The following is a 20,829-nucleotide window of genomic DNA, read 5'->3' on the forward strand; positions in this document are numbered from 1 at the left end:
CAGGGGTGCCATGCCGGGCTCGCGGGGTGCCAGGGGTGCCGTGCCGGGGTTCCATGCTGGGCTTATACGATGCTGCGGCAGCAGAAGGGCCAGCCTCTGGCTGTGCTGGCTTGCTTTGGCGTGAGGCTCGGCTGCTTGGCCCTGGGAGCACGGAGGGATGCCTGGGGCTGGCTGGGCTCTGTGGGGAGGTGATGGTGGCCTGCTGGAATTTGCATAATTAATTGCCTTACCATAACCTATTAAGTGTTGCCCTCACAGCCTCTCACCGTTGCGGCTGTGACTCAGCCTGGACTTGGGAGCGTGAAGGGTGGACGGATGTGCGTTCCCAGGGTCTCTCCAGCTCCAGACACACGTGTCGATCCATCTCCCTGTGTTCATTTTGGTCCTGTTCAGAGCCTGGACGTTGCAATGGGTGGCACGGCACATCCAGCAGCCAGCATTTGCAGGTCGGAGCCCCACAGACCTGAAGAGCCTCTTGGGGTTTTTTCAGTGCCTTTTTTAGTGACCCCCCAGTATGCCTGCTCGGCGGGGCTCCCCGAGCTCCCCGCTTCTGGGCTTCCCTGCTGCAGCTCAGATGTTTGCTGGCCGTGGCTGGTGAACATTGCATGGGTTCACAGCATCAGTGCTGCTGGGGCACTGCACCCAGCTCCTCTGCAAACGGCCTTTGCTCCATTTGCCACCATTGATTACATGGCCATGATCGATAACGTGGCTGTGATTGATAACGCAGCAAGTCCCAGCTCTTGAGCGGTTTGCTGGGAGCAAAGTTTGTGTTTAATGGGGCCCTGGGGAGGCTGGGGAAGGTGCTGGAGGGAGCCGCGGCCGTGGGGCAGGAGCAGCCCTGCTGCTGGACTGCGTGCAGGAACACAGATGCTTGCACAGGCTCGTGTGGGATTGGGGCCAAGCGGTGCAGATATTAGTGCTACCCTTAATTGCTCCTCAATTAAGCCGAATGGGGAGCTGCCAGGGTACCAGCGTCCTGCTCTGCCCTTCACTGTAACCACTTCCAGGCGGAAGCTCAAGGCGAGCTTGGATTTCTCTTCCTGCAAAGCTTTTTTCCTTTAATTATTAACCAGTGCCAGGCAGTGCCGTGGCTTTTGCCTGGGGGTAAGCCGGGGCTGGGGGAGCCTGGTGCCCTTGGGCCAGCAGCTGCCCCTGCCCTCAGCACACAGCCTCCCGCGCCAGCTCCTGCAGCACCCATGGGTGCAGATGGGGTGTGGGTCCTTCCAGCTCCGGTTTGGCAGAGATGAGAACTTTGGAGCAGGCACAGATCCCCTGGGAAGCATCCTTCTCTGGCTGCTGTAGGATGTCTCCCTGCTCCTGGCTGTGTTCATCAGTGGTCGGGCTGCTCTCGTCCCAGGCTGGCTGAGGCAGCCGGGCACCACTGGGCTAAAAATAAACCCAGAAAATGGAATGCTTCCTGGCCTGGCACATGGGAACGGAGGCACGGGGAGCTGGGATGTGCCCAGCTGCTGCTCTGTGGTGGGGCTGGCCTCATGCTGGCAAGTCCTGGGCTAGTGCCACTGGCTCCGAGCCTGGCTGGGTGCCTGAGGAACCCATTGCCCAGTTCCTGGGGACGCGGTGGCCCATGGCATCCCTGGTGCCAGCAGCAGGATGTCACAGGTGGGTGCTGGAAGGCTGGATCCCAGGGTGATGCAGCGATGTCCCATGGCAGTGGGATGCCGACGTCTGCCCCATGCCCTGACTCAGGTGAGCTCCATGCTCGCTCAGGTTTTCCACCTGCGGTGCAGGACTCCCATGGGGCTGTCACACCTGGCACATGCCCCGGGGCCACCAGTGATGACTGGAAGGATGCAGGACACTGCATCCCCATCATGGCTGCGTCAGCCCCACGTGCCTGGGCAGCGAGATGTCAGCGGGAGCCAGCCGCCCACACAGGGCTGCTCATAGTGGGGCACCCCACTTCACCACCACCCCTGGCAGCACCCTTGGCCCCCAGTTTGGGGCACTGGGCTGGGGCATAAGGGCTGCGGTGGGGCCAAGCCATGTGCTGGTGGCAGCATGAGTGGTGATGCTGTGGGAGAGGGGGCTGCTGTGGTGGCTAGTGGGGGGGCACAGCATTATCCCTGCTCCCCCAGGATGCCAAAGCCACAGAAAGCCATCCCCATCCCTGTCCCCATCCCTGCAGTGTCAGAGCCCTGTGCAGCTTTGGCTTCACCTTCCTCTTCCTCACCTGTGCCCTACCTGGCAGGGGTGACAGTCAGCTGAGGCTGCCTGGCCCCTCCCTGGGCTGGGCTGGGCAATAAAAGCCCAGGGCTGGGCAGAGGGTGGCACAGGGAGCTGGGATCTGTTGACAGGTGAGTTCAGGGGTGCCAGGGTTGGGCTCTGGGGGTCTCGCCTGTCTGAGAATGCTGCTGCGGTCCCAGGGCTGCATGGGGGATCCTGCCTGGCTCCCATGGGGCTCAGAGCTGGGTCCAGATTTGGCTCCTACACCCTGAGTTCTGGATGATGTGTTTTGGGGCACGCAACGCTGTGGGGCAGGGCTGGGTGGCACAGGAGCACTGGGGGCAAAGGGGACTGATGGGGGGGGGGGGCACAGGGGACTGTGAGAAGCAGTCAGAGGGACAGTTCCCATGGGACATCCCACTCCTGTGTCTGGGTGATGCTGGAATGGCCCCACTGGGCAGGTTGGTAGGGGGAGCAGGACCCACTACCAGCCAAGCGATGCTCAGGGTACCTGTGCCTGGAAAACTGCTGCTTGTGTCCCCACTGCTGGGAAGTGGCAGAGGTGGTGGCTCTGGTGACACAGCCATGAGTCACGCTGGAGGCCCTGGGGTGACAGCCCATCTCCGGCACGCGGAGCCAGGCACGCGGGCCAGGAGGGATGCTCGGGGAGAGGTGCCCCATTCCTGAACCACCCGTCCCGGTCCCCAGGCACGGCTGTGGCAGCAGCAGCAATGGCAACACTCTACCCATCCCTGGAGGACATGAAGGGCCACCAGATCTTGCAGGTCAGTGTTGGCAGAGCAGTGTTATGGTAGGGTGAAAAAACCGTGATGGGTCCCTGTGAGGTCCTGCCCTCAGGGGGTCCCCAGGGCTGGGGGGCACAGCCTTGAGCAAATCCTATCCCTTGGCAGGCGCAGGCCGCTGCTGGCGTGAAGACCCCTGCCACGACGGTGGTCACAGAGAAGCCAAAGCTCGTCTCAGGCACCGGTAAAGTCGGTTGCAATCAGCTCCCCCCATCAAGGAGCTGTCTGAGGGTGGGGGGCAGCAATGCTCACCGTGCAGGGGGGCTCAGCTGAGGCCCCCCCACAGCATGGTGCATGGGTAGAGGATGGGAATTGTGAGGGTTTCTCTCGGCTGGCCCATGGCTCCTGAGAGGCTCCCAGGGAAGAGGCAATGGCTGTGGGCTGGGGACCCCACGAGCTGAGGCTGCCCTTGGTGTGTGCCACAGGGCCGCCCGTGCTGTACCCCAACCTGGCTGAGCTGGAGAACTACATGGGGCTCGCTCTCTCCAGCGAAGAGATCCAGAAGAACCTGCTCCCGGAAAGCAGCACTGTAGGTGTCCAGGCTGGAAGCTCACTCCTGCCCTGCGTGGGGTCCCCATGCCACAGCACCCCTGCTGGTGGGCGTCCCTCCAGGGCCGCATCCTGCCTGGGGAAGGAATGCAGCATCCCCCCAAGGGCTGGTGTGCACAGGCCCCTGTACCCCCGCTGACCCCCAGCTCCATCGCAGGCACTGACCCCTGCCGGGCCCTCTCCGGGCCAGCTGGTCGCCCCTCTGAGTGGGAACAATGCGGGGCTGCGTCGCGCAGAGATCAAGCCAGGTGTGCGGGAGATCCACCTCTGCAAGGACGAGCGGGGCAAGACGGGGCTGCAGCTGAAAAACGTCGACCAGGTGAGAGGGCTGCACTGGCGTGGGGCTGTGCATGGTGCAGCACCGCATGGCACAGCACAGCATGGTGCACCGTGGCACGGCACGGAATGGAACGGCATGGTGCACCATGGCATGGCATGGCACAGAACAGCGTGGTGCACCATGGCATGGCATGGCATGGCATAGCATGGCATGATGCACCATAGTTTGGCATGGAACAGAACAGCATGGTGCACCACGGCATGACATGGCATGGATCGGTGTGGTGCACCATGGCAGGGCACAGTGCAGCATGGCATGATGTTGCATGGCAGGGCAGAGCACAGCACAGCACAAGCACGACAGTACAGCGCAGCATGACATGGCACGGTGCATCATGGTGTGGCAATGTGTGGCATTAAATGGCACAGCATGCCACACTGCCCCACAGCAGGCTGCAGCATGGCATGGCATAGCATGATACATGGCATGGCACAGCCACTGAGTCCCCATGGCAGCACCATGCCATCGCTCCCCCCGTGTCCCCAGGGCATCTTTGTGCAGCTGGTGAAGGCCAACTCGCCGGCGGCGCTGGTGGGGCTGCGCTTCGGGGACCAGATCCTGCAGATTGATGGCAAGAACTGCACGGGCTGGAGCAGTGACAAGGCGCAGCGGGCGCTGAAGAAGGCATCCCCCGAGAAAATCGTCATGGTGGTGCGGGACAGGTGAGCGGGCAGGCAGGCAGTGCCGGCAGCAGCGCCGGTGGTGGTGCTGATGCTGATCACGCTCTCCCCGCAGGCCTTTCCAGCGCACCGTCACTGTGCATAAGGACAGCACTGGCCACATCGGCATCGTGGTCAAGAAGGGGAAGATTGTGTCACTGGCCAAGGACAGCTCTGCTGCCCGCAATGGCCTCCTCACCCACCACTGCATCTGCGAGGTGAATGGCCAGAACGTCATCGGCATGAAGGTAGGGGCTGTGCACAGCCCAGTGTGGAACGTGCCCGGATCCCACTGGGGAGCTGTGAGGGGCTGCCGCAGGGCAGTGGGCAGAGCTGGGTGCCCCATGGGACCCACCCGCTCTCTCCCACAGGACAAGCAGCTCACGGAGGTGCTGGCAGGGGCTGGGAACGTGGTCACGCTGACCATCATCCCCACAGTGATCTATGAGCACATGGTCAAACGGTGAGAATGCAGGGCCATGGTGCTCGCCCCCACCCTGCTGGGGCCCCCCGGGGCCCCCCAAAGAGCTCCCCAAGCTCACCCCACTGAACACCCATCCCTGTGCTCAGGCTCTCGGCGGGGCTGGTGAAGTCAGCCATGGACCACTCCATCCCTGACCTCTGATGTGATCGCTGCTGTCCTGGGGAGCTGACGCTGGAAGCACGAAGGGGCTGCTGAAGTACCCCTGCAGCATCCCCGAAAGCAGCTGTTTTAGCACAAACCCCCTCATCCCTACAGAGGCTGGTGGCTGCTGGGTGGTGTGGGGGAACTGCCGGCCTGGGCTGTCCCCCTCCTCCTCCTCCTCAGCAGGGATGGGGCATGTGCCCTCCCCCTGTCCTGGGGTCCTCACGTCCCCCTGTGTCCCCGCTCAGGCCAGCCCCCCTTGGGGCAGACGCCAAAGGCTGGCTCCAGCCAAAGCAGACACAGACCCAGTGACATTTATTACATCCACCACAGACAGCGAGTACAGGACAGGGGAAACAAGAAAAGGGGGGTTACAGCTTTTTCAGTTCTGTATTTAAAAAATATATTATATAGATTTGTCTTTCAAATATAATCGTTACATTTATTTCTTGGCAAAGCTTTGGATAGTCTAACAGACGTGTACACAGATCCACAAATACATTGCACAAGAGGCGTATATCCTAGCTCCACTTACATCGGCCGCCCCAGCTGCCTGGCCACCGGTTCTCCCCCAGTATTTCACCCGGCACCTGATGCTGTGCCAGCGGCTGCCGCTGCCTCCGCAGCCCCCCAGCACGGGCAGAGCCCCTGCCCCACGCTCCAGCCGCTGGACGGGGGATGTGGGGAAGACCAGGGCAGGCAGGACACGGCGTGTGCCCCTCCAGGGACTGCTGGATGCCAGCGCGTGGAGCATCGCCGGCTCCCAGGGCACCTGGCTGGTGGGGCACCCGTGGGTGGTGGAGTGGGCTTGGGTGAGGGGGAAACACTGTTAGTTCAAGTCACGAAGAAGCCACAGACATTCGTGGGGGTGGGAGCGCTGCGCACCCAGGGGAGTCCCAAGTCTCGCGTCTCGCCAGCCCCTGCTGAGCAATCCTTGCTGTCTTTGTTTCTCAAAAAAAAAAAAAAAAAAAAGGCAATTTTCCAGAGGCCACCAGCAAAACTGGGATTTGGCTCGGCCAGTGCAGGCAAAGGCGCTTGGCTCTGCCTGCGTGGCCCTGCCCGCACCCCCTCGCTGCCTCCCGCAAAGGCATCCTCGAACTCCAGCACAGGGTGGGACCATCGGCATCACCAGCATCGCGCTGCCAAAGCCGCGAGAACCCCTAGCCCCGCTCCATGGCAGCCAGAGCCAGGGCTGGGGGTTTCCCACCCCATTCGCTGCTGCCGCGGCCCCAACAACCGGGGTTCAGTCTGTACCGAAAGAAAAAGTGAATATAGTGCAAAGCAAAGGGAGGATGGACCAAGGCTTCCTCGGGGGCCACTCTGCCTCGCTCGGGGGTGCAGGAGCTGCAGCCTGGGTCCATCCCCATGGGGGGACACATTTCCCAAGCAATGGATGGCTTGAAGAGGGGCCGAGCAGGATCCGGCCAGGGCCTCATCCCACCAGAGAGAGGAGGACAGACACCAAAGCAGGTCAGCAGGCCCAGGCAAAAGTGCCCCATGGGCTCCCACTGCCACCCATCCCGCTCCAGAGCTGGTCCCTGCATCCAGGCGGGTTCCCCCTGTCCTCCTGCCCACAGCCAGGCTTTGCTGTCGCAGTGCAACCTGGAGCAAGAAATGCACCCAGGGAGTCTCGCTGCTCCCCTCGCCCAGCCAGGCGGCCCCTCGCCATCTCCCACCTGTGGCAGGGCAAGGGCAGCCAAAAGCCAGTGCAGTGAAGGGCTCAGCCAGAGGCACCGCGGCAGCGGCGGGGCAGGGGCGTCCATCGTGGTGCTCGGTGCCTTGTCCTGCACCGCCGCTTGGCACCTCTCTTCCAGCAACAGTCCTTTCCCTCCTCCAGGACAAAGGAGCCGGGGGACAGGGGGCAGCACACCCCAATGCACCCACAGCCCCCCCCCCGGCCCTCTCCCACCCCCACCCCGGGGCTGCGTAATGAGCCAGAGCCGACGAAGGACCCCAGGAGAACAGGGACACGCCGGGGCTTTACAATCAGCAGTCGGGTCTGTGGGGGTGGGCGGGGGGTGTCTGGGGGTGTCAGGGCTGGGTGCTGCCCCCAGGGCCGTGGCTGGCGACAGGGCGACAGCCCATCCTGCGGATGGAATGGAGGGCCACGGTGCAGCAGCCCCGCAGCAGTGAGCTGATGTTGTAGATGGGCTGGCCCTGCCGGCGCTGCGAGCGGCACAGCCAGGCCACCGTGGGCACCGCCGGCACCACCACTGCCAGCAGATCCACGATGAAGTGGCGGCTCCAATAGCTCTTGGAGGGGGCGGCCTCGCAGCCGGACGCCTCCATCGTCTCCTCCTCTGCCACGCAGGCGATGGCCACCGAGGGGCTGGCGCTGGGGGGCTGCCGCACCGCTGGGTTGCAGGGGGCACCCCCCTCAGCCCCAGCACCCACCGTTGCAGTGTCGGGCTCGGCTGCCAGCAGGTCCATGGCCCCGGTGGGGTTGGAGAGCTCGGGGCCGGGCATCACGTCTTCCATTTCAGAGACCCAGGCTGAGGTGGGGCTGCCTAAGCTGCAAGCCTGGGACTTCATCACCTTCTCCAGGATGGTGTCCAGGTCAGGCTGGCAGGGCACGAAGTCTGTCTGGATGGCCCGCTCCTGCATGCAGCTGGCTTGCACCCCGGCCTCCACGCCGCCCCGCAGCCCCAGCAGCTTCTCGTAGGTGGAGCTGGGGGGCAAGCGGGTGCCAGGCTCGTCCCCCACCTCCAGCGGGTCCGTGTGGCAGGGAGCCTCCTCCACCCCCACGAAGCCGCTGTCGGCCCCCTCGTCCAGCGAGATGGTCTGTGAGCCCCCCACGTTGCGGTCCCCAGCCCCCTGGTCACTCAGCTTGGTGTAGGTAGAGCTGCGGGTGAGGGATCGGGCTGGGGACCCCCCGGCTGACTCGCCAGTCCCCTCCTCCTTCAGTGCCCCGTTCTGCGCCACCTCCATGCTGTGCAGCAGTGTCTCCAGCTTCTTGTTCTGGATGTTGATGTCCACAAAATACTTCTGGAGCCCCTTGTCCTTCTCCAGCAGGTTGTTCTTCACCGTGTCGATGACCTGCTTCAGCTGCTTGATCTCCTTGCGGGCCTCCTTCAGTGCCAGCTGGGCCTCCACGCGGTGGCACTCCTCCTCGATCCAGTCCTCCTGCATCCGTGACAGCTGCGTCTTCAGGTCCTCAATCTCAGCATCCCTGTGAGAGACGAGGAGGGCACCGCCACAGCACTGAGAAGGCTGCGGGACCAGCCATGTCCTCATGTGCCTGGCACTGAGTTGGAGCCAGATCACCCAGTAACACTTGTGGCTGGGACCCAGGGATGGATCCAGTGGCTCGGGGACCCTTGGGAGCAACGTTCAGGGACCCTCGGGAGTGATGCTCAGCCTTCTCCCGGAGGGGCTGCAGAGCCCAGGTCTCCCGAGGGCTGCGTGGGGATGGGCAGGTGCCCTGAGCGGGCGCATGGCAGCTGGCATGTCGGCGAGGACGTGCCTAAGCCCAAGAGGAGCAGATGGGGATTAGCCACCCTCTGACGCTGAAATTCAGAAAAAGCGTGGCAGAGACTTAAGCGGGGGCGCAGGGGAGAACACAGCCACCACAGGTGGGATGTACAGGCTCCACAGCCCCAAAATCCGCGGCTCCCTGGTTAGACAGGCAGCAATGCCAGATGCCCACATGCCTGCAATGCCACTGTAAAACTGTGAACCTGGTGCCTGGGCATCAGCCCAAGGACGAGGTGCAGTGCTGGGCACTGAGAGCCCCCAGAAGGACCAGTCCCACACAGGAGCTGCCACTGCAGGTGCCGATGGCTGGTGCCGGGACCCTTCCCAGCGGCTCCCGTGCCGGGGGTCTGTGCCCACTGTTCCTATGCTCACCTGTCCTGCAGCCGCTCCTGTGTGTCCTTCAGGCGAGCCTTCAGGTGTCTGATGCAGACCTCCTTCTGCTGCAGGGGTGTCAGGTACTGCTCCGGCGTCGGTGGCTTTATCCCATGGTTGTCGCTGCAGAGGTTGTACTTGGACGAGCGCCTGCAGGGACACAGATGTCACCCATCCGCCAGTGCCAGCGCTGGCACCAGCTCAGCAGAGGGGCCCCAGGGGAGATGCTTGCTCTCAGGGTGCAGCTCCATAGCACATCCCAAAGTAGCCCTGCAAGGCAGGAGGTGCAAGGTGGGTGTCTGAGGGTGCTGTGCCACTGGCAGGACAGTGGGTGCAGCCTGAACCCGCTGGTGCTTCCCACAGCCACGCAGCCCTCTGCAGAGCTGCAGGTTTTGCCAGGGTGGCGGGCACATGAGCAGAACTGGGAGCAGGTGGGCACCAAGGTCTCTGTGTGCCCAGAGCAAGCTTTCCAGGGAATGACAGAGGTGGATGGAGACCCCAGGGTGGGATCAGCCCCATCAGAGATGGAAGCAGAAGTGGGTGATGGGAGGGTTTGGGATGGAGCAGGTCTGGAGCTGGCAGCTGTCCTGCCCTTGGACAGCAAGCTGTGGAGCATCTGGCACCTGCTCCAGACGGGGCCAGCAGCATGTCCGCACCCTCCTTGTGCTGCCACCAGGGTGGATGAGGTGACATCTCTGGCCCAAAGCCCAGGGCAGCCTGGAGAACAGGAGCTGGCCAGGGACAGGGCTGCATGCCTAGGCTGGAGGCACACAGAGAACTGGGCGCAGCGCGAGATGCTCCTGCATTGCAGCAGGGTGGACCAAATCCGCCGTGCATCGCAGCAGGGTGGCACGTTCTCTCTGTGTGTGACAGCCCCCATGCATGCTGGCAGGCAGCCCAGCAGCCTTCGGCCAGAGACATAAGGATCATGTTAGGAGCAGCCAGGCAGACCCGTGGCCTTGCAACACCCCACGGCAGCAGGATGGCCACCACTCCCTGCTGCGGTGTGCACAGGCTCTGGGCACAAGGTTACCCTCAGGCCCCTCATATCCTCCCAGATCTGATGCCAGCTCTGGGGCTGGAAGGTGGCTGGGGGTGGGAGGAAGCAGCCCAGCCTGGGGACCAGCCTCACTCCCTGGAGCAGTACACCAGCAGCCCAGAACGCTGGCACAGGCTGGCACAGCTCAGTGCCCGGCTGTTTATGCCCCGAGCACACTGGGAGCTCCCCGCTGAGAAGCCAGGCTGCTGCCAGCCCTCGCCAGACTTCTGCCGGGCAGCACGAGGGGATGGAAATCAAGCTCTTGTCCACTGTGCCTTTGGCCCTGAAGGACCCAGGTGCTCCTCAGAGAGCAGGAGCAGCAGGAGGGATGCGAGCAGCGTGCAAGCCACAGCCATGGCAGGACAGAGGGAAGGGGATGGGGTACCAGGCTGGCAGGCGGGGGGACAGGGAGGTAGAAGACACAACAATGGCGGCAGAGAGGTTTGAAGGAGGATGGTGGGGGTCTTTGCGAGACACAGCAGCGGCTCCGCCAGCTCTGGCTCCCCCAGCGCACAGCCTCACTCCACCGGCCCCTGCACTCCTGTCCCCGCCGGGCACCAGCACCGGCAGCACGGGCACTGCTCCCCTGCTGCCCGGGGGCACCCGGCAGCTGCCCTGGGGCCACGGGTGATGGGTTACCTTGGGGTGGGGCTGCTGTCGCTGCCCTTGCAGGAGCCAGAATTGCTGCTGCTGCTCAGCGAGGAGGTGCCGTAGGTGTCCCTCCCGGGGGGCGAGGGGCGCCTGGAGGCAGGGAGAAGAGGCTGTGTCTCAGGCCGAGTGGCTGAGGGCGCTGAAGACTTAAAGAAGGAGGCAAAGCCACTCCGTCCATAAAACCCGCGACTGCCAACCACCACACCGAGAACACACAAGACAAAAGGACAAAACAAACAGCAGGGATCAAAATGGCACAGACATGGCGACGGGCACAAGGCAGGGCTGGGGGTGGACTGCCCACCCACTCCCCACCCAGCGTGGCATCCCCCGGACGCTGGCACAGCATCCCTGCACCCCAAGGATGAGGAGCCCCTTGGGAGCCTCCCAGGAGCATGGCCCTGGCAGAGCTCAAGCCACCCCGCTGCCTGCTGCCAGGTCAGATCTGCCTTCTCTCTCTGCCCACGCTGCCGGTGGCAGCCAGTACCTAAATAACGGCAGCCCAGGCCATGGAGACAGTTGAAGGGGAATAAATGCTTTTTTTCTCTCTTTATTCCCTCTTGCTCTTCATCACTGCAGCTCAAGAAGAGGCTTTCCAAGGGCTAACACACCTCCCAGCTTCACCCCCCAAAACCCAGTGCCCTCACACTGCTGCCAGGGTCCTCAGCCACCACCTGCCTTTGCCCGGACGGGCAGAAGGGTCGGTCCCAGCTGCAGCAGAGACGGACAGAGAGGGATGGGGGGTGCAGCGCTCGAGGGGCTGCATGCACAGATGGGGAAGTGCTGTGCAACGGGCGGCGACATGCAACCCCCGAAGAGCTGGGCGGGGGGTTCGTGCTGCAAAGTGGCAGCTCGTGGTGTAGGTGGGGATCGTTCCCTCCCTGCTGCCAGCCAGGAGAAGTGCCAGGCAGGTGCCAGTGCCCAGTCCCAGGGGCCAGAGGCCGAAGCATATTCACCTCCGTGATCCGGTGGACGAGCGTCTGCTGCCCGGCAGAGACATTGCTGCGGTGCCACAGGTCCTGGGCACAAGGGAACTGCGGGTTAAATGCAACAGAGAGAGGAGGTGAAGGCAGGGAAACGGCCCCAGTGAGACAGTAACCATGCAAAGTGCTGGCACAGGGGTCAGCCCCTGCACCAGAGCATCAGTTCAGTCCCCAGGGCTACCCGTACAGGGACAGATGCAGACGGTATCCCCTGCACAGCTGGACTGTGCTCCCTGTCTGCTCCACGGCCCAGGAACGCCGGGATGCTGCATGTCCAGGGTGCCACCCTGGCAGGGCATGTGGGAGGCACAGGGTTGCTTCATTTCTAAGGCAAAACAGAAGCATAGCAGGTACCTGCCCATGGGCTGAAGCCCCCTTCCCACCAGCCTCCAGACACGGGACAAGCTTTCCCCTGACCCCAGGTCCCCATCCCTGCCAGGGAAAGGAGGTCTGCCACAGGGACCAGTGTGCCTGCAGCGGTGGCATTACTCGGGGCAGAGATGGGACAAGGGCACTGACACCCAGCCCGGGACCTCACCGAATTTCCACCCAGGCAGGCAGCTGTCCCCGCAGCGGGCTGGGCGCCCGCTTTTTCTTAACTAAGTCCGAATCACCCATTCGCCAGTGCAATCAGGTAAGGAAGCACAGATCCCTGTGTGATGCGGCAGCAGCAGCTAATCCCTCGGGAAACACACAGCCCGTTTTCCTGTAAATAAATAGGCCAGATCCAGAGGCTCGCAGCGACCAGCGGGAGCTGCTCAAGGAGGCAGCACCTCGGGCACATGCAGGGATGTGATGTGCTGCAGCAGAGGGGAGCTATGGAAAGGACCTGCTCAGCACATCCAGCCCATTGAGCATCCCATGGCACTGCTGATGCCTCACTGTGCTCAGAGGCTGCTGGGGACCAGCCAGGCTGGGAGCACCGTGTGGGGCCCCCCCCATCCCCAAGCTGATTCACAATGCTGGTATTTGTCCCAGATTTTGGCAGTTCCAGCCCAGAGCAATGTAAGCGATGGGACCGGCCAGCTGATAATCGACGGGCAGTCGGAAACTCTAAGTGCTGCTTGGCCCCAGTCCAGGGGAGTGCGAGGAGTGGGACAAGAGGGGGAGGCAGGAGAGGAGGGAGCACAGCCAGCTCACCCCGATGTACTCTTTGGTATTTGCCACCCCAGGGTTGTTTTTTCTAGGCTAACTCCTGCCCAATGCTCAAAGCCCACAGCAGCCAGCCTGGGCCTCTCTTCTGCCCAGGATCTGGCGCTCCCTGATCCCCAGACCAGGGCACCGAAGACCCCCGAGAGCTGGAGCAGAGGAGACAGTGATGTGCAGCCACAGTGAGCCCCCAGCCCCAGCAGGCACAGTGCCCCATGCCAGGGGGGTGCCAGCACCCCAGGGACACAGTGACCAGGATTTGGGGGTCCTGCTGCTCCCCTCCAGGATGGATTTACCAGGGGAGGACCTAGGCAGGGGGAGGCAGCGCTCTGCCCTGCCAGAAAACCACTCCTGGTTCTACAGCATGCATGGCTGGGTGGCTGCGGGCTTTGCTAATGCAGCAGCGTGAATCAGCATCCAGAGTGAGAGCCGAGCGTGGCCCCGGCGCCGGCGGACGCATCCTCCAGGATGCAGGGCTGCGGCACAGCCGGGCTCTTGCCCGCACAGCCGGTCCCTCGCTTCTCATGCTGCAGGGTGCTCCCCAGGCAGCTCTCAGGCAGGGCTTTCGGGAGATTTGCGGCCATGGGAGTTAGCTCCTCACAGCCCCAAGCCCTGGCTCAATGCAGGGCAGCAGTACCCGGCATCGCCGCTGCCTCCTGCTCTTCCCTGGTCACAGCAAAGTTACCCATACGCCAAGATGGTGTATGTATGAACTCAGGGGTCCCTCTGCACTCCACTAACATGCAGCACCAGGCAAGTGCCAGCACCGCAGATGGCACGTGTGTGCCCAGCACACTGGCTGGTACCACGCTGTGGGCTCCTGCCAGTGCCCCACACTGCACCCCAGGTGCCTGCCACCAACACCCGCACTGGGAACAGCTCTGTGGGGAAGCCTGGAGTCAGCCTTGCACGTGGGGAGCTCAGTTGTTGTTCCTCTTCCTCCCACTGCTGCAGACTCACCTGGCACCCACGCTGGGGCTCAATGGCTCTCGTGGCACTGACAGACTTAAGGGGTGAGAAACTCAGAGCAGCTCCGTGCTGCTGCCGCAGGGAGCCTGGCCTAGGTCTGCCAGCAGGCACCAAAACCCCATGGAGGGGGAAGCATCATCCTGCACCCTGCCTGGGTCCCCATCTCACAAAGGTGCTGGGCTGTCCATTCCCTCCCAGCCGGGAAGCAGCTTTGCCTCACCAGGCTGCCCTAGGGCAGCTTCAACAAGCAGGCTTGAATTCAGTCACTGGTAATAAATTGTCCCTGTCTTTATTCCCAAAGAAGCAACGGGCCATTTCGGTCTCCCCAAAACCCCACCGTGCCCCCAGGCTGCCAAGAACAGGCAGATTGGGCACACTTTTAGCACCAAAGCTGAAAACACGCCATTCCCACGGTACATGGCTACTTGGTGTCTGAAGGCAGAGGGAATTACTCATTTGCAGTCAGAATTACCATTATCCCATGGACCAGGATGAGCAAAGAGAGCCTTGCCATGAAAGCAAGAGGAAATCCAAGATTATCTTACCACATTTGAAATGCGAGAAAGTGAGAAGCAGTGAAGACCTCTGCTTTTCCAGGGATTTGCAGAGGGGATGCCCCTGCCCCCCCTGGGACCCACGCCAGCCCAGCCCTCACCTCCCTGCAACACCTGGCACTTGTGGAGGCTCCAGCTCGCTGCCGCGGCTGTTCATTGATTAGGCATTAGGAAAAACACAGGAAGAGCAAATGAAAAGCATTCAAAGGTGAATAACCGTGTCCCCAGGCGCACTGCACACCCTCCAGCAAGGAAGACGATGGCCGCTGCAAGGGCCAGGAAACAAGAGCAAGTCTCACTAAAATCTAAAAACCATCTAATAGATGGGGCTTGCGGCAGGAGTGAGAGCAAAGTTGCAAGGGAAAGCAGAGAAGAAATCTCGTAAAAACATGGGGGTGGAAAGCAGCCCAAGCCAGGGCAGAGGGTGGGCTGGCTCATTGCTCTGTGTCAGAAGCACTGGGGATGGGGCCAGCAGAGCTGCCTGTGGCTGGCCCTGCACGCTGGCCCCACACGGGAAGGCAGCTTGGGGGACAAAACCTCAAAACCAAACATTGGGAGCCTCAGCAGTGGGAAACAAAACCTGCAGGCCTGGAGGAACACATGCCACTGCCAGCAACCCTGGCTCTGCAAACCCCAAGTCATGCAAAGGAGGGATGAGATAAAGCCAGGTCCCATGTGCCAGCGGAGATGCCCAGCTGACAGCCAGCGTGGGGAATGGATTTCCTCTGCACTTCATTTTAATCGTTGCAGAATGAGGAATACGGGGACCACCTTTGCAGAACACAAATGCGGCAGAATCCCTTGCTTGTGGATTGATTCTTACAGAGCTGACAGAACCAGCTTGTGCCCCAGAAGAGAGGATGTGTCTGCAGCACAGGCTGCAGAGAGGCAGCTCTAACCTGGCCTCAGAACCTGGCGCTGAGCCCAGCCACACCAACCACTGATCCCCGCAGCCAAAGACCTCATCTCCACACCATGACCCCACCGAGACGTGCAGCCCCAGCTCCTTAGTGCAGCCCAGCCTTGGAATTATAGATTTCAACAGGCATTGCCAGTGCGAGTGTGCTGGCACCAGGAGTGGGGTTAGGGCGATTCGGGGAGTACTGGCTCGTCCCCGTGCTGGGGTGACCAGTGGGACCCTGCTCAGCACAGCACGTCTGCAGCCACGCTCACTGCCTGGGGACAGTGGAACAGTCCAAGGTCTGACAATCAAACTCACACCAGATCCAGAGATCGCGCTGCAAACCATCTACATGTGTCTCAGCGTCCTGCAAACCAGCCCAGAATGCAGCTTGGGCGGATGGGCAGGATGAACGCTGCTCAGCACAAGGTCTAACACTCTCTCCTGGAGCCACCGACAGCAAAACTCCCTGTGAATCTCCCAGCCCACAGTGGAACAGAAAGGCAGCTCGTTTAGAAACAGCAGCACAAAACAGCACTTATTCTGTGCAACAGAATTAGCCCGGGGAATTCGTGCTAAATAAAAGCAGTGGTCCCTGAAAAGCTCATCACGAAAAGCTGATACCCCACGCAGGGTGGGATGGAGCACAACTGGGTATGAGAGCCTCTCACCCCCAGGGGTGGGAGATGGATCCCCCCTCACTGGCATGTTGTGCTGCAACTGCTCCAAGCACCTTCGGCACCTGCTGTGGTCAGCAGCACCCAGCCCCCGGCAGGGCTCAGGCAGCCACTGCTCCCCACACCCAGCACTGGCCATCCCAGCACCGGCCACCCCAGCACAGCATGTGTCCCCTCCCCGCCAGCACAGGTCATTCAGCCATCTCCCAGCTAGAACCCCAGCATGTCCCCTGGGGCCCAGAGCCCCTCACTGTCACTGGCCTGGCGTGGGTGACACCATGGGGCTCTGGGTGGACCCGAGCTGCATGCCCCAGTGGGTCCTAGCTCCTGCCAGCCGCAGAGGGGACCTGGGGCACTGATGACCCACAGATCATGCCACGATGGTGATGCAAAGTGCGATGGGTGGCAGAGCGGTGGCAGAGCAATGGCAGAGCGGTGAGAGTGCCAGCAGAGCACCCCGAGGTTCAGCCTGGTGCCCCAGAGAATTTCCCCAAGAAGAGCAGCTCAGCCATCATTTTGGGATCACTGCCCCATAAAGATGCCTCCGTGGCTTGAATGCCGCCGCTTGTTCACTCCATGCTGGATCCCCTGGCCGTGCCAGTGACGGACAGAGGGGGTCAGGCAGGGATCACCCCTCCTAGAAGCTTTCTACATGGGAAATGTGGCCATGGGACCCCTGGAGAGACCCTCGCCATCAGCTGAGTGAATCCTCTGATGAGTCCTCAGCTTGTTCCTCCAGGGCTTTGACAACTACAAGCTCTCAAGTTCACCCCTGTGAGCTCCCAAGGCATCTCCCTTGGCTCGACTCCTGCAGGGTTGAGCAGGAGCCGGCTGCAGCACCAGCCTGAGCTGCCCCACTGGCTTGTCCCGGCCCCACCAGGAACATGCAGAGAAGGTGCAAGAGCAGGCGGCTCACGTGGCAGCCCCAGCCCTCGGCACGCAGACACCCGGGGCCAGCAGCTGCTGCATTTCCCAGATTTCTCGCTCACTGCTTCTTTTGTCGGAGTTCCCATCACCCTGCCTGCTGCCGGATTCCTGTGTTTTCCTTGACGCATCCCGTGTTAGGAGCATTTTGCAATGGTGGCACCAAGCCCAAGCATCTAAGAGCAGCTTTACCAGATTCTGCAGAAATCTTGGGAGAAGAACCATGCCTCCCCTGCAGGTCCCTCCCCACGGGGCTGGGGGCGGCCGGGAGATTTTCAGCCTTCCAGTACTAACAAGATTAAAAGCAGAGAGCAACAGGGGGAGGGAAATGACAGCTTTGTTTTCCCAGGAAACAAAAAGAGCTCCCGAGGAGACCTCTCTGCCTTTCTGACATGGGCCCTGCTGTTCCTCACACTAAAAATAAGCAAAGTGCTGAACATGGCAAACAACCAGCAACCGGATTTGGGACAGAGCGCTGCGTCCCCAAAACAGCGGCAATGCCAGGATCAGTTTCAAAAGGAACTGGGATGCAGTTGGGTGGTGGTGGGAAGGAGCAGGATCTGGCAGCCGGGGCCGAGGTCGGCAGAAGTCCAGCGAAGGAGGGGGTCAGCACTGCAGGCACCATCCGAGCTGCTGGAGGCAAATGCCGACTGCCTGGCACACAGTGGTGACCATGTTTGTGCTCCTCCTTCTGCCACAGGGGATTTTTTGGGAGACAAGGGCTGCTTTGCTCCTGCTTGGGAGTTTCCAAGGGAGCGGTGAGATCTCCAGGGGTTGGGAAACTCTGTTCCCTGCTCCAGTAGAGACGAGCTCATCCCAAAGCAGGCAGAGCTTCACCTGGGTCCTGGATAGAGGGAGATGCTCCAGTTCCTGCCAGAGCAGAGCGCTCGGGCAACAGCGGGGACAAAACGCACGGGATGTTTATGCAACACCACCAGAAAAATCAATTTCGCTAAGAGTTGTATCACGTAACGAAACACAGGAGCATCTCCTTTTATTCTCGTTTGTTATAAAATGCTGAGTCGACACCCAGAGATTACAGGGAAATAGAGACCATTCGAAAAGATCGGGTTATGCAGCTCATCACTTTTCCAGCTGACCTGGCTGCAGCACCAAGCGGGGAGGTGGCAAGCCCTGGCCCTCATTAGCTAAAAATAAGGTGCCTGACCAGAGGGAACAGGCTGGTCTCTTGCTGAGGCCTCTGGAGGCAAAGGGCAAAGAGCTCTGTGACAAATGCTGCAGCAGCAGCAGTTGCTGTAAGCCGGAGCTGGGTACCAGGATGAAACCCTACGGCCATCCCCAGGGCTGGGCAGGGGGGCAGGTGGGGGATGCAGGTGAGATCACACTGCACAGCCCCTTCTGTGCAGGAGCTCTGCTCAGGAGCTGACTGAGGACTGGTAAGCAGAAGGAAGAGCCCACTCCTTCAGGATACAAAGGCAAAAACATGGAAGGCAAATCCTGATTCCAACACAACAGCTAGTCTCGCCCTCCACACGGTTCCGGTGCAGCAGAAGCAGGTCTCCCCTAACCACCTTGAGCGAGGGCTAGGAAAGACGGCGGTCACGGAGGATTAGCCCCAGGTCCCTGCACCGCTGGAATGGCCTACTTTAACACCACGCCAGATCTCCTGCCTCAACCCACTGCAACACTGCCGAGGTGCCAGCATCGGCATTGCCCCCTCCTGACCCCCCAGCCAGGGACCTCCACAGCCCCAGAAACCAGGAATTGCACCTTCTTGCACAAGGTCACGGCACAATGTACCCACTGCCCAGAGAGGGTGGGCACACCGCTCCTTCATAAGCACAAGAAATGCACAGCAGCGGGTTTCTGTGCGACAGCCAGGCAGCACTGACCTTGTAGGGAGGAGAGAAAAAGAGCACCCGGCTCATCAATCAGCTCATGTGTTTTCTGCGTCCCTTCAGAGATGGAGCATCAAGGCATTAAATAATAAAATCTCAATTGCACAGCCGCTCCGGCTCCTGCAGTGTCCTATGGTGCTGGAGACACATCTGGTGCTGTACGAGCAGATGTGGGTCTGGTGCATGCAGGGAGGGTCTGGTGCACGTGATGTGGGTCTGGTGCATGCAGGGAGGGTCCAGTCAGTGCACTGCTGGTCTGTGTGAGCATGGTGTGTGTCCGATGCGTGCTGTGTGGGTCTAGTGCATGTAATATGGGTCCAGTGCTTGTGATGCAGGACAGATAGGTGTGATGTGGGTCCAGTTGCATGCAGTGTGGGTCCAGGTACATAAGATGTAGGTCTGGTGCATGCCATGGGGGGCCGGTGCATGCAGTGCAGGCCCAGTGTGTGTGCTGTGGGTCTGGCAGGCGTGACGAGGGTCCAACGCATGCCATGGGGGTCTGGTGCATGTGCTGCAAGTCTGGTGGGTGTGACGTGGGCCCAGTGCATGCCATGGGCATCTGGTGCATGCCATGGGGGTCTGGTGGGTGTGACGTGGGTCTGGTGCATGCCGTGGGGGTCTAGTGCATGCAATGAGGGTGTGCTGCGGGCCCGATGCATGACCCGCCCCACGCACCCCCTGCCCCGTGGCCCCCACACCCGATGAGCTGGCAGCCCCGTGCGGTACCCCCCCCCCCGCAGGCTGCAGCCAGAAAGGGATGAGTCACCGCGGCCGCGGGGCCCCGCTGCCCCCCGCCCGCCCCCCGCCCCGCTCACCTGCGCGGGGCCCCGCCGAGGTCCGGGGCGGCAGCGCCGGGGGGGGCTCAGCGACCTGGCGGGGAAGGGAGAGAGAGCGGCGGTGAGCGGCGGCTGCGCGGGGTGGGCAGCGCAGTGCGGAGCGCGGTGCCGTGCCGTAACCCCCCTCTCCCCCCGGCCCCGGCCCGGCCCGGCCCGACTCCCCCCCCCAACCCCGCGGCCTCCCCCGCCTCCATCACCTGCGCTGGCCTCCATGGGTGCGGCGGAGGGATGGAGGGATGGAGGGAGGGAGGGAGGGAGGCAGGGATGGAGGCAGGGAGGGATGTGCCTTGCAGCTGCGTAATTTGCCTCCCTCCCCTGCGCTCTTAAAGCGACGGCGGCGCGGGTGCCCCCCCCCCCCCGCCGGGTTTCCCCCCGTTTCTATGGCAACTCCTCCCTGCCGAGGCGCAGCGCCCTCCAAAAAAACCCAAAAGCCGGTCCCTCCGCGGCGGCGGAGCCCCCCCGCGCCTGGGGCGGCCGGCGGCGGGTCGTGCTTGGCTCCTCTCCCCGTGTAACCCCGAGGGGGGGAGGGGGGTGGGGGGAGGGGGAGGAAGACGCCGAAGGTGGGAGAGGCCCGGGGCAGCCCCATGCTGCATCCCTGCATCCACCTGGCCCTTGGAGTTTCCCCACCATCTTAATTTGCATCTAACTGGTCCAATTCTGAGGGCATCCGTGCGGTTTAATTAATGACGCACTTTCATCAAGTGAAATAAATACAGAAACGAACGGCAAATCCCCCCTGAAACACCGGCGGGTCAGTCCAGCGGCCGCGGCGGGGCTGGGGAGCCGCGGGCATCAGCAACGCCGAGCTGCAGGGCTGGCACATGGCGTGGGCACTGTGTGCCCAGTGCCCCCCCCCCCCCACACACTTGCTTGGTGCAGAATCGTGCTGGTAAGCGCTGGCACAGCACATCCGAGCTCCCAGGCATGGCCTGGTTACTCATGGTGCTACCTACACGTTACTCGCTGTGGCCATCCAGCCTAACCTTTCCAAATTCTTTAATGAGCAAACACCTAGGGCAAGGCTGCTGGGCACCCGCTGGGAGCTGCCCAGTGACTCGACTGTGGTCCACGTGGCACAGCCGGGGCCTCAGCTCCATCCCCGCGCTGCATGCCCCCGCGGCGGCTGCAGGCACCCTGTGGGACACGGTGAGGTGCACATACACGTATGTAAGTATGTAACGTATAGACACATAACAGCCCAGGTGTATGCATGCAGGTATAGACTTACGGAGGGAAAGCGTTCACCGGTCGGCAAGGTGGGGGCTCCTGGGCCGGGCC

General features: G+C 61.9%; 2 protein-coding genes across 10 annotated transcripts; one reads left to right on the forward strand and one right to left on the reverse strand.

The window, feature by feature from the left end:
* The first annotated feature begins 59 nt into the window (after nt 1–59).
* Nucleotides 60–5,232, forward strand: SDCBP2 (syndecan binding protein 2). Of its 3 annotated transcripts, none has more exons than XM_080404362.1 (8): nt 60–2,972; nt 3,099–3,213; nt 3,416–3,519; nt 3,697–3,858; nt 4,366–4,541; nt 4,615–4,786; nt 4,910–5,001; nt 5,109–5,232. In XM_080404362.1, exons 1-8 carry the CDS (start codon nt 2,919–2,921, stop codon nt 5,161–5,163), a joined length of 930 nt encoding a protein of 309 aa, XP_080260488.1. In that variant the 5' UTR covers nt 60–2,918; the 3' UTR covers nt 5,164–5,232. The 3 variants fall into 3 exon arrangements, with proteins under 3 accessions (XP_080260488.1, XP_080260487.1, XP_080260486.1); XM_080404361.1 differs by having other exon boundaries at nt 3,099–3,174; XM_080404360.1 differs by lacking the exons at nt 60–2,972; nt 3,099–3,213 and having other exon boundaries at nt 3,270–3,519; nt 4,615–5,001.
* Nucleotides 5,233–7,194: 1,962 nt separating this feature from the next.
* On the reverse strand, nt 7,195–20,152 carry SNPH (syntaphilin; the record flags this gene model as incomplete). 7 transcript variants are annotated; one of them, XM_080404289.1, is made up of 6 exons in its annotated part: nt 7,195–8,332; nt 9,010–9,159; nt 10,688–10,789; nt 11,656–11,738; nt 19,537–19,585; nt 19,749–20,152. In XM_080404289.1, 6 exons carry the CDS (start codon nt 20,150–20,152, stop codon nt 7,195–7,197), a joined length of 1,926 nt encoding a protein of 641 aa, XP_080260415.1. The 7 variants fall into 7 exon arrangements, with proteins under 7 accessions (XP_080260415.1, XP_080260414.1, XP_080260416.1 ...); XM_080404288.1 differs by having other exon boundaries at nt 10,688–10,888; XM_080404290.1 differs by lacking the exon at nt 10,688–10,789.
* Between the last annotated feature and the right edge of the window lie 677 nt (nt 20,153–20,829).

This window comes from Falco punctatus (assembly GCF_963210335.1).
Source record: "Falco punctatus genome assembly, chromosome: 10".
Taxonomy (NCBI): Eukaryota; Metazoa; Chordata; class Aves; order Falconiformes; family Falconidae; genus Falco; species Falco punctatus.